Raw genomic sequence first — 17,793 nt, 5'->3', positions numbered from 1 at the left:
GATGGTTTAATGATTTTCACAAGACTAAGATAAAACTCTCAAATTGACAAATTGTACTCAATACGTTTGAAGACTCCTCTCCATTGGAATCATCAAATCCTCTTAAAAGTAGACCACGTCTTCTGTTTTTATCGCAAAAGAAATATTTGTGCACCTGCAAGGGCATTACAAGAAACCAAATTTAGATTAATTCGTAAGCAAGTTATTTGAACAGCACCATATTGAAAATGGTGGCAAATCTTATTAACTTACATGTGGCAACTGACAAGCTTTTACTCTGATTCATGCTTTTCTTCTTTTTTTGTGTGTGAACTACGTGTAATGGTTATGAAATACATTTTGTTACTTTGCTATTTTTTTATTGACTGTTGTAAATTAGTGTTTACATGTTTTTTTTGATTCCATGATATTTCTGTTTCCAATAAAGTTTTGTTTATTAAAAAATATATATATATTGCAAAGTTGTCCAATGTGATACAAATGTAAAATATTTTTAAGACTTTAAATTCAGAGCACTTTTTTTTAGATAGTTTCGCATCACAGCCAATGAATCAACTCTACACTTGGCAGCATCATAACTTTGGAACAGCTGTATTTAAATTGAGATTCATCTCTCATTGAGGCCTTGCCCCAAACTGCTTAATCCTAAATTGAGCAAAAGGCAATCGAAGATTTTTAGGACACCGTCTCTAAAAACTGTTTAACGGTTTTCCCATTACTTCGGCCTATTTATTGCAACTGCCATGGCAAGCCCACCATTTCAATTTACGTGTAAAAATTGTTCGACTGCGAAGAGATAATCTGAGGGAATGCAGAAAATTACTTCTTGATCGTTGCCACGGTAACACGGAATGTTTCACGACGTTCGAATGTAAAATTTTGACACACTCTGGTCGACTTAAAAAAACTGTCATGTATCCTCGAGTTCCCCAAAACGATAAAAACTCTAAAATGGGAAAACAGAAGAGCTCAAAATATCAATTTTAATAACATGAAACAGGAAAAATATCAATCACTTACAAAATGTATCCTTTAATTTGGCCACTTGTGTCCAATACTTATAACAGTCACGGAGCTCTACACACGAGTTCATGTTAAACTGAAATTTGCGAAGAAATCTTTTTCAGTGATTCACTATAAATTTTACCAATTCAGAAAATCAGAACGAGTTAAAATAAAACTTAACCGTGCAAACGTGTACAGCTTATTTCAATCGAATGACATACAACCACGAAAAAATTATAACAACAGCCTAACAGAACCGAAATAAAAGGAAAGTGGATGCTAAGATCATGACGTCACAAGGTGTTAACAGCTTACTTGCATCTGACTGGTCTCAGGGGTTACGCGAATTTTCGGAACCAAATACAACAGAAGCAAAGCACTTTCAAGGTACATTTGCAACTTGATCAAAAATTTTTCTAAACTACTTGTCCACTTTAAATTTCTAGGGTTAAAGTTCCTGATATTAACTACACAGCGCAAAAAATAGAACATAGGTACACGTCTTTTAAATGGCCGTCATACGTACCGTTTGAAAAGTCCAACAGTTTACACCGATAACAACGTCTGTCCCAAACAAGGTAAGTAAGCTACATGATATCCAGGGCGACCACCACCTCGGCACACAAAGTGTCATCTTGTGTTTCTTGGTTTTGCATGTTTTCGTCCACTTCTTCTGTGTGAGCTATGCAATTTAAAGGCTCATTCTCGACGTGCACTCTAGCATGTAGGCGAAGTTGACTTGAGTTGGTGTAAACCTTGTCGCAATGCTGGCACTTGAGAAGATTCTCTCTTGTGTGTAGTCTGATATGTTGACGAAGCTGTCCCCCTTGGGTGTAACACTTGTCACAATATTTGCACTTGAAAGGTTTCTCACCCGAATGCACAGTGCCATGGCGGCGAAGATCTGCAGCACGAGCAAAACATTTTTCACATTGGCTGCATTTAAAAGGCTTTTCTCCTGTGTGTGTTTGGACATGTCGATTAAGGTTTACTGATCGGGTGAAACATTTGTCACAGATCTCACACTTAAAAGGCGGCTTTGCTCCATTGTGCACGGTTTTATTCTGGCGAGGAGTTGCAGCATTGCGCTCTTCTACATCCGCGTGAACGGTGGCAACATGTCGGCGAAGATCTGATCCTTGGCTGAAATACTTGACACAATGTGAGCACTTAAAAGGCTTTTCTCCCCAGTGTTCTTTAACATGTTGCTGAAAGTGACCTTCCCGGGAAAAGGACTCCCCACACTGCTCGCAATGAAACGGCTTTTCCCGTGTATGTCTTTTGACATGTTGGCGAAGTGTTCCATTTTCTTTAAAACACTTGCCGCACTCAGTGCACTTGTGGGGTTTTTCAGTGGCATGTACTGCGCTGTGACGGCGAAGGTCCGAAGCTCGACTGAAGCATTTTTCACATTGGTCACACTTAAAAGGCTTCTCGCCCGTATGTACACTGGCATGTAGGCGAAGGTGACTCGAGTTAGTGAAACACTTGCCACAATGGTGACACTTAAAAAGATTCTCTCCCGTGTGTAATCTGAGATGTAGGCGAAGTTGTCCTCCTTGTGTAAAACACTTGTCGCAATGGTTGCACTTGAAAGGTTTCTCGCCCGAATGCACTGTGCCATGGCGGCGAAGATCTGCTGCACGTGTGAAACATTTGTCACACTGGCTGCACTTAAAAGGCTTTTCCCCCGTGTGTGTTTGGACATGTCGATTAAGGTTTACTGATCGGTTAAAACATCTGTCACAAACCTTACACTTAAAAGGCTTTTCTCCAGTGTGCACTGTTTTATGTCGACGAAGAGTTGCAGCATCATTGAAACACCTATCACACTGCTTACATTCAAAAGGTTTCTCTCCTGTGTGTATCCTGTTGTGCTGGTTTCGGTTCCCAAGAGTAGAAAACCGCTGGTCACAAACATTGCATTTAAAGGGTTTTTCTCCGGTATGTGTCCTACTATGAGTACGAAGGATTCCTGAATGATTGAAACATTTGTCACACACCTTGCATTTAAAGGGTTTTTCGCCCGTGTGCACCCTGTTATGTAGGCGAAGGTTTGAAGGCTGACTAAAACACTTGTCACAATGGCTGCATTTGAAAGGCTTCTCTCCAGTATGAACTCTGACATGTCGAGATAGTTGTTCTGACTGCCTAAAACGCATTTCACAATGCTTGCACTTATACGGTTTTTCTCCAGTGTGCAGTCTTTTATGCTGGATAAGGGTTCCTGCATGTCTGAAACACTTGTCGCAATGGCTGCACTTAAAAGGCTTTACGCCCGTGTGTATTCTTACGTGCTGACGGAGGATTTCCGCTCTGGTAAAACTTTTATCACAATGGGAGCAATCAAACTTCCTTTCACCTCTGGTCTTTCTTGTAGAACGGGCCGACTTTTCATTGTCTTCACTGTGGTTAAGAGACATCTCGACATGGCTTCTTGTCTGTAACACAATCACAAAACAAATTTCAAACGAGTCTCGCAAGATTATTGAAAGAGAGAAACCGAGGCATGATACCATCACATTGGGGGACTCTTTTTTCTCTTTTGTGCATTACTTCTTGGAGAGCCCAAGGGAACAATTTAACAACCTTTATAATACGTAATAAACTGCGGTGTTTTACAAGGATTTCCATGCCTAAGAAAAGCTGTAACTGCACACGTGTAAAATTACGATAACTTTCTGAGTGTCTTTGATATCACCAATCAGCTGCTAACACATCACTCTCTTTCCCGTCAATGACTCTTTTAGGTTGAAGAATATACGGCGAAGTGTTCGCCACGCGTCACTCATCCGCAAAGTATCCTATTCTTGTCAGTAAAGGCCTATATAATTTATTTCATAAACAAAATAATACATGGTTGCTTGTAGATATAGAATTTCTCTTCTTTTCTTTTGTTCAACGAGATATCTCACTCTTTCACTGCGTTCACTCGGAAGATATCAAGTTGAATACTCGAAGAGAAATTCCACATCAACGCACGCCCATGTAGTATTCTCTATTCAATCACAATGTCACTCTTATTCTCCTTAAGATTTTTATCATTACCTATACCATTGTTACAGTTGTCATTGTTATAACTATTATCATTGTTACAACAATAACTATTATCAAAGACATGACATCTACACTGCACATTTTCAACAAATTTTTACTATGGCATAAGTGAAATATTTAATTAAAAAGGTGGTTGTATAAATGCAAGGCTGTCGTTAAGAGCTACAACTCCTTACAACTACAGCTGGAAGATTCCCCAAGACCCCACAAGTCAAGATCCGTGTTTTGACTGACCTGAGCCTCAAAGGTCGCAAAGTATCATGTGAATAGCGTAGAGTCAAATCAAAAAGGTTCTTTAGAAATTAATTTTTTAACTTCCAGAACTGATTAACAAGGCCAACTTCCCCCTTAAATATCCATAAATCAAGCCAACACACAGGTTTTCAGAATACTCAAACATATCAGGTACTGTAGAAAATGCTATCTTGATCTAACAAAATTCCCATAACTAATTTTCGAGGGAAAGTGTATCACTAAAGAAGGGAATTAAAAGTTGCATCTTTAGGGTTAAAAAAAATTGTCTTTTCTTTTTTTGATGCAGTTAGTGTCTTTGAACTAATTTAAGTTCCCACACACTATCAGTTAGTTATCAGCTATAAGTACCTGTGGCTCTCTTTAACCCTTACCCTCTTAAGAGTAACTGGTTTCTAATTTCTGCATACAGTATCCTTCTTGAATAAAATGTAAAGTTCATGTGAATAAGGAAATTATCTGCAATTTAAGAAGCTTGTGATGGTCAAACAAATTCTCCTTACCAGTACCATAGGAAATGTATAGAGAAAAATGTAGAGAATATGCATACTATTGTTAGGGTGTAAACAGATAACCATTTCACTCCCAAGATGAAAAGATCCATTCTCTTCACTGTACTTCATATATTTCTAATAATTTTGGCTCCAATGATTTGGTGCCAAAACAAGCAATATTCCCAAATTCATGTTTTCATGTTTCATTCCTTTATTCTCATCAACTTTTCATTTGTTCATCACCTTTTCATCATCTTTTTTCAAATATTGTAAGGATAAATTCCTTTTTGGTCACTCCTGGGCAAGGAGTGAAATGGTTAAAATACCTTTTTTCCAATATTCCTAACATGTTGTGCATTTGCTCAATGAGTTGTCAAACAACTGGCCTCCAACCTCTCTTAAGTCTCCATTTACTAATCCCAACTGATTAAAGGTCTTTATCACATCTACAAAAATTAAGAGGTTTTTTTTCTCACAAAAATTTATTTTTCCCCACAGTCTCTGTAAATCTACTGTGCATGTATCTTAGAAAGGATATCTGATGAATGGTGAGAGAATGTTCCTGAATACACATTTACAGTGTTAAGACTTGCTTAGAGTCTGTAAATTTCTGTCTGAGAGATGTCATGGAGTCAGATAAATGAAAACAGATTATTTTCAGTATCAAAGCTCTTGTTCTGAATTCAACATGGCTACAAATCCCTACAAAGTGTCCACATGTTCAACATAAACAAAATACTTCTGATCAGTACAGAGTCAACTCTGACTGCATATAAAAGTACTTTAACATTTCAGCTAGAAAGAGTTATATAGTTTAGACTATAAATTCACACCTTTCTATTTTCTGTCATCAGCATAGAAAAAATTGAGTGTGAGCAGTTACTTTTTCAAAGCTTCTCAATGGAGCAGGTAAAAACATCAAAGTGCCTGTCACTCAGTATTAATCTATCTTCTTATCTGAATCTTTTGCATTTCATGGGTGACCAAGACATAATTCTCCTTACAATATCAATATAATATAGAGCAAACAAGAGATGAGGATAAAGAAAAACATCAATCAGGGGAATAATAGTCAATCCAACACCAAATTCTCCAAACTAACATCATAAGATTTGTATGGCAGACAGTTATGAGAATCACTACTGAGATCATGGAGATCATGGGAGTGAAAGGGTTAAAGAGACATGGAAAACAAGCAAGAACAAGCAGAAATTAGGATTTGAAGTTGTTCTTGTGGTCCCTGGAGTAAACCCCAGGCATAAGGAGGACTGGCATTAGCAAGGATCATGAGGTCCAGCCTGTATCTTAGCTACAAGAAAAATAAAGGAAAAAAAGGTGTTGTTGTTGCTTAGCTATGATTGTGAATTGCCGTAAACTGCCAGCATTTATGGCTGTCTTATCTGGCATGACTCCAGCTCATCTGCAAGCTTTTGCTGTTCTGTGATGCTGGGTCTGCCCAATGAGTAAGTTAGTGCCCAGCCTTTAATTGCTCCTTTATTGTATTCAATAATACAGAACAAGGGCTATTATTGTGAGTTTTGAGAACTGATAAAATCATGATCAAATGCACATTATAACCTTTCTTTTTTTTGCAAAAGGTCTTAGATAAATATTAATTTTCACAATTCTTTTAATTTGAGAAAAACTGATGGGCACCTAAAATAAATACTAGCAAATCAGCACATAAGTGAAAACAGCAAGGTAAGAACAATGTCAGGAGAGAGGGATGACGAGAGAAGCCATACATTTAGGCTATTCACTACTGACTGAATTTTTGTGGCCTCATTTAAATTTCTTAACCTTCATTGCACCATTATAATCAAAACACCCTACAAAACATTATCCCTCTCAAAGCATTAAGTGACCTACATGTGCAGAGATGAAATTATTTCAAACTTTAACTCCTATGAGTGACCAAGACAGAATTCTCCCTTCCAATATCAATACTATATCAAGCAGACAAGTTATGAGAGTAAAGAAAAATATAAATCAGGGGATTATTAGTTGATCCAACACCAATTCTCCAAACTAACATCATAAAAATAACATGGCAGACAGTAAGAAGAATTACTAATAAGATCTTAGGAGTTAAAGGATTAAAATGTCATATTTGATAAAATTATCATGAAGTAGCCTATAAAGAGAAATTTGCACAGATATCTGGTCAAGACAAAACTGAATGTGGTCTGAGCTTGACACAAAGGAGAATGGCAAAATTTGGAAAAATCAAAAGACAGCAAGCATTTCTGGCCTGGAAAATACTTTAACAGAACAGAATAGGATTTGCTTCCGATGCCTTTTTTAACACTCATTTTCATCTTTGCATACGAGTCAAAATTTAATTAGCCCTAACACACTCATTAGATTGTTAAAAAGCAGTTTGCACCTCACTTTCATGTATGTTAAGTGATATGAGTCGGGGGCAGTCTTGTTCAGTGCTTGCAAACTTAATTTTTCCTAAATAAAAATCTTTGTCAAAAGTAGATGTCACCAGTTTTTTCAGAAGTTGCTTCACTTTTCATTGGCTTATTTCCTTATGCTGCAATACCATTATTTATGGTCCATAATTTCCATAATTTACATTATTATTTCAATAACATTATACCCCATGTAAGGTACTCCAGGACAGTATGAGATTCTGGATTCCACACAGTGGATTCCAGATTCCAAGTGCTGGATTACGGATTTTACCTGTGCAGATTCCACATTCCAAAACACAAAACATTCCAGATTGTGTATTTCCAGAAAATATCCATACCCCCACCACGGAGGGAATTTCATATAGGACCCCCCCACCCCTTAGCAGTGGGTAGCAGTGGTAGCCCCCCCACCCCTCTGGAATTTCCAAAGAATTTTCTACCACCCCCTATACCCCCTGGAAATATAGTTTTTTTCTCGTAGCAAACAACAAACAAGAGGGACGTGTGATTTTGTCGCGTGTATATTCGAGAGATGGCGTACACGCGCAAGGTAAACGTCGCTAACTAGCTTAAACTTAATGTTTGCTTTATTTTTAAATACAATACTTATCCTTAAACATTTAACACAATATTTTCAGTACACGAAAGGAGAAAAAAACTGTACAAGTCGCAACAAAACACTTTTGAACTGTTAAGTTTGTACATGTACTGAGAAAATTGCGTGCACTTGAAATGGAAATGTTCGAAATCACATTAAGCAACGTAAATTTGTACAAAATTGTGTCATAAATAAGAGAGCAAAAGAGAAAACCGAGTCAGCAGTAAGTTATTTTGAACTCATCTTTCCAAATTCCAGCCTCTAATGTAAAATTTCTTCACACAAGCATTGATTCTTGTTAACAGCGGGTCGATGATTTCGTCCGATTGTGAATAAACAAACCTTGGCTAGTTACCAGTCCCACACGCATATATACAAAGCCCTGGATCCTAATGTTTCTCAATGTTACTATCAACTGTTTTCGACTACGGTACGACTGTACTTATCATTCATTGTAACATCGCAAGCAAGTAAGCCATAAAGAAATCGTCAAGTCTCCTACACATTATGATGCAACAGAATTAAGCTCAGTGCAGATCAAAATTAAGAGATGGCTACAGTCAATAAGGGGTAGCGAATGGTAAATTTATGCGAAACTTTGCGAGACCAGCGTTTTTTTTTTTTGCGAGACCGAAACTTTTTGAGTGTTTTAATTGCGAGACCAATGTTAAGACCCCAAAACGGCTTTGCAAACAATTCGAGACTGTGAGACGTTTTGAGTCTTTTGAACCGCTCAAAAAACGAGACTGTAGGATCGATCTGTGAGATTTAACTTAAATTTTAAAAAAACAGCATCAGACAGTTATTTGTAAATTTTACGAACGCGAAACGTGTTATGACCGAGGAAAATCCCTAGGTAACCACTCCTGTTGGTTGTAATCTTTGGAGACTGGTAACGAGTAATGGCGGCTCCGTTCGAAAAACAAAGTGATTCTCTTCTTTATTTGATGTTATTTATGTTCCAAAGCGCTATAAGGATAAAAGAAAACTTTCTTTGACTGCAGAACTGTTAGAAGCATCGTAATTTAACAACTTAAACTTCAGAACGTCCTACTAAAGTAGGCAAGTGGCGCCAATTGACATACGAAGAAAGTCGATCGACTTCCTACCCTCTGGATGAAAATTTCGCCTCTTACCCCCATCCCCTCTGGAATTTCCTGGGACTTTGACCCCCCCACCCCTCTGGAATTTCCAATTCCCTCCGTGGTGGGGGTATGGATATTTCTGGAACCACACATTTTAGTTTCTGGTTTGCTCATAATTTCTACATTCCGTTTTCTAGGAATGACTTCAATGGCAAATTTTGTAATTGAAGGACATGTTGTGTGAATGCATGTTTGTCTATTCATATTTCCATAACAACATTTAACAATTACAAGAAATAAATTACAGAAAATCAAGGGATAAATTTTTCTTCTACAAATACCTATTGAGACTGTCCATTCATTCCATGTATCTTTAGCAACTCTGAATGGGCATACCATATTTCTTTCACTGAGGTTCCTCGAGGTTCTTCAAGTGATTTAGCAGTATCAAAAGAACTAATAATTCAAATCATTGCTTATCATTTTTAATTTGTAAATAACTGTTGGACTAAAAAGTTGTTTTAGCACAGCATAAAATTGTTCCAACTAAGAGAAGGTGGCCAATTTCCATAATTCAAAATTGACTTCATGGAGAACTGTCATCAAAACAGCTCAAACATATTTCCCTATCATCTCAAATTACTTTTTTAACTTTTTTTAAACAAAACCATAGTATTACTGAAAAATTTAAACTGAAATATAATTTTGATAACACCCTGTGTATCTTGTAAATAAATCGCAGACTATGACTAAGAAAAGCTTGTTTTCCTATTTGTTATTGGTGATAATGTTCGACATTATGAGATTACATATAAAACAGTATTCAACTAACTCAGCTATACTTAAACTTTTGTTAAATCACGAAAGATCTTCGTTTACATGGTAATTTTCCACGAATAACTGATTCTCTTTTCTATACTTCCTTTTTTTCTTTATAAGGTTAGCCAAGTCAAGTCACATTATGTTGGCTTTGAATTCTCCAGAGCAATATTTCCAAAGGTCTAAGGTGGCCTGCTGATATTTTCCTGCTTGACCCTTAAATTTGGTAATATCTTATTTTATTTGCACTGAGATATGATGCCTTATGAAATCTTAAATTTTGTTATTCTGAATGCCAATATCATGGAAAGTGGTTTATGTTTAAATGCCAAAATTTTGACCTAGAAATGGACCTCTCCCGGCTCCATAAATATTCATATATTTATATATGCATATTTAATCAAACTTTATCATAAATGGAAACATGTGGTCTGTTGCCATGTTGGAATCTAAGCAAATCCTGTGGAATTTAAAAACTGTTGTTACATAAACAATCTCTGTATTCCCTCTAAATTTACATACCCATCGACAACTTGAGTGAACTGCACTCTACAGTGGTTGTATTGGTCATGATAAAATGCAGACTGCAGACCATGCAGACTGTGCAGACCGAGCAGGCCATGCAACTCTTATGTTTGCTTTTTTTTAAACTGTGATTTATATATGATTAAGGTGTGTACACCTTTTTCTTATCCTTTTGGTAACATTGGAACTGTTTCCAATTTTTGGACACCACATGACAAAATTTTATGAAGTTCATTTGAGGTCACATTATCTGGCAAAATAAAATTGTGGGGTCAAGTTTCTTGAGCTTGTGCAGATTAGCCCCACACTGCAAGATGTAATTTGTGTAGACAGTGACACTGATCTAGAGGTAAGGAATGTGCTGTGAGAATGAAGCAAATGATAACCTGGATCTCCACCAGACAGCCCAAAGAACTTTACAGTAAAGAAATTGCTGCAAGCTAAATCGAACTTTACAAGGAAGGTTTTTTAATCGGAGTATAAGACTGATTGGTAGTTACTGAGTAAGGCTGTGTCAGTATCGAAGTCGATTGGGTGATAGGTCATGAATGAATTTGTCAGTGTCTCGCGAGCTGTAACAGTCGAAATTCTCCAGAGAACAAATCGCGGTCTACATGGTCCGCACGGTCTGCAGTCTGCGTTTTAGCATGACTGAGGTTGCATGGATGCGCGTGCAAGCCGTTTATGTGATTTGATATGGATTTTCAGCGAATAGATTCTGGATTCATTCTTTAGCGGGATTCTGGATTCCAAAAGCTGGATTCTGGATTCCAATGCCCAGTATTCCGGATTCCACAAGCACAAAAATTTTCTGGATTCCGGAATCCGGATTACCTTAAATGGCGCCAATCATTACTACGAACAAACGCCTGCAACAGAGCTTGATTTCAACTGGCAGAGGTGTTTTGATCGTATATCTCGTTCTGCACAGTGTATAGACGGAACTATCCCTTAAGTTTAGGACATCAGCTAATAAACACTTTGATATGTACTTCCCTAGTTAAGTTTGTCTTACCTGGGCGAAATGAACACGGAATAAATTTCCCAGGGAGTTGAGAACACGCAAACTGTAGCTGACTTAACAAAAATGGCGGCAGGCAACGCTGGTGTCCAGTCTGCTCTCCAGTCTACTATTAGCCCGTGTGGAGTAAGCAACGCAAGAAGGGGAAAAGGATGACTCTTGAAGATTAAAATATATATATATATAGAGCCATTTTTTTTTAATTCCCCCAGACGTTCTCTAGCATTGTCTGTTTCGAAAACTACAATAAAAAAAGATAGGTCAGCACGCTTGCGTTATGCTGGGCCAATCTTACCCTTTTATGGCTGTACTGATATTAATCACTCACTTTATAGTTCATCGGTTCACGGTATATTTTTGAGGTTTTAAAGTAGCACCTGAAAAATACTTGATAGGTAGAAAGTCTCCAGTGTATGGAACAATGTAATATATAATTTGTGGAAAAAGCGCTTAGTTTTAAACTACATTGACTTAAAACGTTCCTCTAGTCGTTGGGTGATGATTGCATCCTCGAGCAACAGGCTTAGTACACACTTTTAGATGTATCTTTTTTCCTCCAATAATTTTTTTAATTCCTCTCATTTAAAGGGAATAATTTGTCCACCAAAATTATGCAATAAAAAGTATAGGTTACCGTGCTCGTTCACGAGTAAAAGACCATCGTACCTATTTACCTCGTCCATTGATTGAAAACAATACCATGTCTCAGAATGCGCGCTTATTTTCTTTGTCTTCCATTTTCCGCAGTTCGTGTATGTCACATCTACTCGTTACTTCATGGTCTGTGTTTTTATATTCCAGCTGGAGTTTTAAATGGTGGTTCACGCTGGCCGTTACGGGAGATACGGAGAAACGTGTGTCTTGCAGCGCTAAAAATGAAAGTCTACTCATATCTAAGATTTGAGTCTAATATATAAAGGCACAAATTTTATTGGCAATGGATTTTATCGAAGGTAAAGATAACTAAAGCAATAAATGAAAAAAATTAGTAAAAAATATACGAGTCACTGAGTAACCCAAAACATCAAATACGAGGAAAATTATTTGTTGAGACTATTTTTGTCCTCGAAATGTTAGGGCACCCTCGAACGTTGTCATAACATTGATAAAGATCTTGTTGTTTGGCGAGATTATACCTGGATTCCTTTAAACTTGTTGAAAAAAATTTCAAGTGTCACTGCGATTGTTTTGATAAAACTAATAAGGTTTTGGAGTTAATGAATTTAAGTATTGTGTCACGACTGACAATCCTTTCACACAAAAATAAACTGAATTTGGGGCGTTTTCTTTTTGAGTACGAATCCTCAGCTTCGCTTATTATCCTGGGTCTTATGATGTCTCTTTCAGTCTGATTATTGTTCAATGCATTTTACGAATCTGGTGCTGATACATCAAAACAGATTGAATCTTTCAAGTTCTTGATTTCATGTCAACCTATGGTCTGTAATGAATGATGTGAAATAACTGACATTTAAGTCAAGGGTCCAACTAGTTATTTGTTTCATAGAATTGCAAATGTTCATTTATCTTGTTCTTTTGTTATAAGCAATCTAATTGCGGTGATACGATTTGTTCAGAATCCAGCGAGAAAATTATTATTCGGAGGTCAACACAAGAACAATTTCACTCAGAATTTTACCGAATGTTTATTCTGAGTGTACGGTTCAAGAAAAACAAATATAGAAGCAGTTTAATTAAATTTAGCATGATGGTTCACAAAAATTTGTGAAGTTTCATAAATTGCCAAAAAACTACTCATTGAAATCCTATCAGTAAACATAATGAGTTATCTGACATTTATTTGCCTGAGAATACTAAGAAGGCACCTTCTTTTTTAAAGAAAGTCACTCAAGGGTCGTCAAAATCAGGAAATAACTTACATCTTTCATCTCCTCGACGTTTAACAAGAAAACAGATCGATTGAAATACTCATCCCACAAAAAAAAAATGTTCTACAACTCTAGTTTATTTTCTCAGCATCAAAGCAGCTTGCTCACGCCGTGCACCTCACATATTTGCAACAAAGACGGGAATGACTCCTTCCTTCGTATCGCTTTCCTCTCGACTTCTATATCCATAGTTTTACTCCCACCTGTGGTAGTGGCGGGAAATGCGATGATTTTGGCAGCGGTATGGAGGAAAATTTTGCGAGGACACCGTTTCATATACTTCTGAGTGGTTTGGTTTTCACCGATTTGTGTACGGGAATCGTCGCCCAACCTTTCTATTCTGTAACGTTTTTGATGTGTTCAATGAATTCAACAATGGTTTACGACTCGCCAAGTTATAAAAACGGCAAACTTTAAGGTTTATCAAAGTATTTGTCGCCATCAGAGGCAAATCCAAGACAACACAACAATACATAATTTGGCAGATCGGCGATAAACGCAGCAAAATACAATAAATCTCTAACGACGTTGGTATATGCTGTGCTGGCTTTTTCTTTATGTTTCTTTCCATATGTTATCTCGGTTGTGATATATTTTGGTTTCGGCAACAGGACCTCAGAAACATATTCAGCCTATAAGGTGACAGTAGTGTTCGTATTTATGTCTTCTGCAATCAACCCAGTTCTTTATTTATGGAGAATGAATGACATTCGAAATGGAGTAACAGAATTATTTTGTTGAGTTTAACCCGTTCGCATGAGAAAAGAGAAGGGAAACTCATTAGTACAACGCAACACGAAACTAATCCATGATGGAAGTAAATTGGGCAAGACTACAAGTCATTACTTCAAACTAAAAGCAGACTTTTCTGGGCAGACTGGATTCTCTTGCACTTTACACACACAAAATGTCGTAGTGTGAACTATTTTTTCTTTAATTGAAGATGCTCTCAGAATTGTTATTTGTGTTTCTCCTTACATCTCGCAGCAGATATTAGCTTAAAAAGATCTTCTTGTCATTTTGGTCTTTCCAACAAAGAACAAGAACAGAACACATCCGCAATGCAGAAATGTGTAACAAAATGTTCCACTGGTTTGGCTTATGCATGTTGAGATTTTAAACGTATAAACGATATTTAAAAACTAGCTATTTAATACGTTAAAATATTTATATTAGTAATCACGTACAATTTAACACATATTGGTAAGCTTATTTCTTTTTCAAATACTACTGTAACTCCGGCATGTATTTATCCAGTTTTAAGAGCGCTTTTCGATTGAGTGTCGTAAAAACAAAACCAAAATTATCGCAACGACCAATCAGAAGAAAGGTAAATACTTGAAGAGCCAATGAGAGCTCAAAGTAAAGACAAGCCAATTGTTAAACACACGGAAAAACGCTGTTTGGTTTTAATTTTGCACCGGATTGGTGCGAGTGCGGAGTGGTGCAAGTTTTTCTGGACCAATCACAGAGCGGAGTTAAGCAAAACTATTGTAATCTGGGAGTACTTTCAACACTCGATTGAAAATTGTTCTATTTCGTTATGTAATCATTTTTTCATATCCATGTATATATATTCCCTTAGCTCCGGTTGGAGCATAGGCCATTAACCACTTCCGTCCTCCATCGGGTTCTGTCCTGGGCAAAACTTCCTAAAGTGGCCCAAGTGTGGCCCCAGTTTCTCATTTGGGACTCTACACCTCTTCTCCAGGAGTTCCTGGGACGACCCCTCTTTCTCTTGCCCTGGGGGTTCCAACGTAGTGCCTGCCGGGTGATGTTGTTAGCCGGTTTCCTTAGGATGTGACCTATCCATCTCCACTTTCTCTTTGAGATCTGAGTTATGATTGGTTCCTCGCCTGCTAATTCCCACAGCATCTCGTTCGTTACCCTGTCAGTCCAACTGATTTTTAAAATTCGCCTAAGGCACTTATTTATATCCATGTATCTTATTCGAATTTTCTTGTAGGCTTTGTTTTGCCTTTTTCGGACTTGTTTCACAATAATAGTGGACGAAAACCATAAACTACTCGCCTAAACTAAGTATTGCCTTTTGCAAGCTTGTGTATCCTACGTATGTAGTAGCGAATATTTCTAAATAAACTTAGTAAACTTGGTAACATTCAAATGGTAAACTTTGGAACGAAACTCTTTGGAGTCTTGACACCTCACTAACACTATGCACTGAAACTAATAACACCTCTAAGCTGTTAGAGAGGGCCCGTGAAAAAAAATTTTTATTTCCTTTATTGTGTTTGTGTTTACCATGAAAGTGAGAGAAGATGACTCTAATATAGATATTTCATCATAAAATAATAGTTTTAAAGCCATTTTCTATAATCAGCAACGACGATTAAGGATTGAAATGAATTGTTAAATGATATGTCCTGTTGTCATCTTCATCATTTAGTTTGTTGATAAGCATAATAGCGTAAGTTTATCGAGGTGCATCTCAGCTTGTCAGATGTCTGTTTTCAACCTAAAAGCCTTGAAACATAACAAATAAAAAAGATACAGGGTTTTTTTTGTAAAGAAAACACTGCCTTTTGGACTTCGTCTGGCCCAAATTTTTTTATTTTTCCACAGTCTGGCGTTACTGACAAAGTCAAATGCCCTGATAGGAGAAAGAGTCGTTAACCATTTTCCCGAAGAAACCGACAGTTGTTTGGCTGCGTTGGTAAATTTTGGTCAAGGTAAAGATCCATAAATTCAGTCTTCCATACTCTTTAATGGTCTTGATAAATATTTCATTTCATTAGTTTCTTGAGATTTAAAAAATCCCAGACCTTTGAAGTGCGTGACCCGAAGCTCTATCACTGAGCTGAAGACAGCTCTATCTCATAGTAAGCCATTGATAAGTTCATATAACACACACGTCCTACACATTACTAGGCGTCGTGTGAATATGTAGAAAAAGAATTGTAATGAATTAAAAATAAGATAACAATGATAAAATGATAATAATTATAATAGTAGTAGTAAAGATTACGTAATCAACGTGGTTTCCCCATTTGATACAAAAGAAGTGAAAAAGATCAAGAGAAGATAGAACATCACAAAACTCTAAGGGACCAGATCATTATTTATAACCCGAGGGGGGGGAGGTGGTGGATCACATGGAAGATCAAATGGTTTTCACGGGGAACGGGAGGGGAATCAGTCGTCACCAATGGAGTATAAAGTACAGTATAAATTGGGGACTATAGAAATGTGTGTTTATTTTCTCCCATTCCCACTTCCCGACTTCTTTCCTTCTTTCCATCTTCCCTCCCTCCCTTAGGAGCCTGGCCACACCGCCTGCGATTTTCTTACAGCTTTAATTTATTGCATTGGTAGAATGAAGAAAACATGTATTGAAAGCTAAAATTTCATTTGAACAAGCTCAGTAGTCGTTCAGCTAAGAAAGGAACTTGCTGATCTATTTCATGTCCAACTTATTACACTTATATAATAAGGGAAATTACCTGTATAAATTTTTATTTTTGATATTTGCACATAACGTCCCTGGGGGGGGGAGGATCATGTAAATTACAACTGCCAGTGAGGAGGGATCATTAGGATACTAAGGAGGGGGGGTCAGGTAAATTTTATTGTGATACATGTACAATCAAGATCCTCCCTTGAAAAATGTAATAATTTATTTCATTTTGTCAAGGGACTCTTCAGATGAACTATTTTCCAAAGTTACACAAAAAATCATATCGCTTTGCTTTCTAAAAGTTTAAACTGATATAGCTAGACTGCCGTCCCCCCTCCCTCCTTCCCCCGGAAAGACATCGGAAAAATTCTTCATCTTTCCACAACACGAAGTATTTCCGGTTTAATAAATCGAATGCTAACAGAGGGTCCTTTACTCTTTTAAAAATACAACTTTCGTGTCATGATGTTAAGTTTTATTCAGCATTTTGAACCCTTGAATTGAATTTACTATGTATCTTTTTTACCGTTTCATAACAGAAGGTCAACTTTAAAGGCATATAAAAAGGCTGATATATACATATATATATATATATATATATATATATTTACGTACACATCAAATTGTATATTATCTTATAGCTTTATCCTCGCACTTTATCTCCTCAAATTTTCTTTTGTAGCCCGATGAAAGAGTTCGGGCCATTTTGACGGCTATGGCGTCTAAATAATTCTGCCTGCATATTATTTTTGTTCGATATTTTCAATCCGTGTCATACTCTCCCAAGTTTAGCTATCTGTGTTCTCCACTGTTTTATTTTCACCTCGTTATTGCTTGTCAGCTCTGTAAAGCAATTTCTTCCTACTTAAAGGAAATTATTTGCATCATAAAAAGGACTCAATTGCGTGACGCATTTTCTTAAGTAATGTAACTGTGTGACAGTGGTGAATTCCCTTTTGGAGCCATTGTAAGACCACCGTATATAAGCCGAAAATTTTAAGCAGTAGACCGCCCACCCTGATCAGATTGAAGGTCGAGTTCTTCCACCCCCGGGCTTTCAGTTATGTCAAGTAATCAACAGAGTATCCAGACCACATGGTTAGAAGGGGGAGCCTTCTATTAGTGCGCTTCAGGGGTGAGCTGAGATTTGCCACTAGTAATCTTGCTAAAATAGACATATGCTACTGATTCGAATTCTAAAGTTGGCTGCTTC

General features: G+C 37.1%; 1 protein-coding gene across 5 annotated transcripts; it reads right to left on the bottom strand.

Moving 5' to 3' along the window:
• Positions 1 to 6: 6 nt before the first annotated feature.
• Positions 7 to 11,370, bottom strand: LOC131797001 (zinc finger protein 271). Of its 5 annotated transcripts, none has more exons than XR_010715987.1 (3): positions 11,271 to 11,370; positions 1,532 to 3,446; positions 7 to 154 (listed from the first exon to the last, which is right to left on the bottom strand). XR_010715987.1 is itself a non-coding variant. In XM_066160253.1 (2 exons), the coding sequence occupies exon 2, from the start codon at positions 3,426 to 3,428 to the stop codon at positions 1,593 to 1,595; it is 1,836 nt and encodes a 611-aa protein (XP_066016350.1). In that variant the 5' UTR covers positions 3,429 to 3,446; positions 11,271 to 11,370; the 3' UTR covers positions 1,114 to 1,592. The 5 variants fall into 5 exon arrangements, 2 of the variants coding, with proteins under 2 accessions (XP_066016350.1, XP_066016351.1); XR_010715989.1 differs by lacking the exon at positions 7 to 154 and adding an exon at positions 268 to 946; XR_010715988.1 differs by lacking the exon at positions 7 to 154 and adding an exon at positions 1,017 to 1,099.
• Between the last annotated feature and the right edge of the window lie 6,423 nt (positions 11,371 to 17,793).

Source organism: Pocillopora verrucosa, chromosome 13 (assembly GCF_036669915.1).
Source record: "Pocillopora verrucosa isolate sample1 chromosome 13, ASM3666991v2, whole genome shotgun sequence".
Classification (NCBI taxonomy): Eukaryota; Metazoa; Cnidaria; class Anthozoa; order Scleractinia; family Pocilloporidae; genus Pocillopora; species Pocillopora verrucosa.
This window is presented reverse-complemented; position numbering and strand designations above follow the sequence as displayed.

Coding starts and splice junctions, on each gene's coding strand:
- LOC131797001 (XM_066160253.1), bottom strand. CDS start 3,428: ATGTCTCTTAACCACAGTGAAGACAATGAAAAGTCGGCCCGTTCTACA.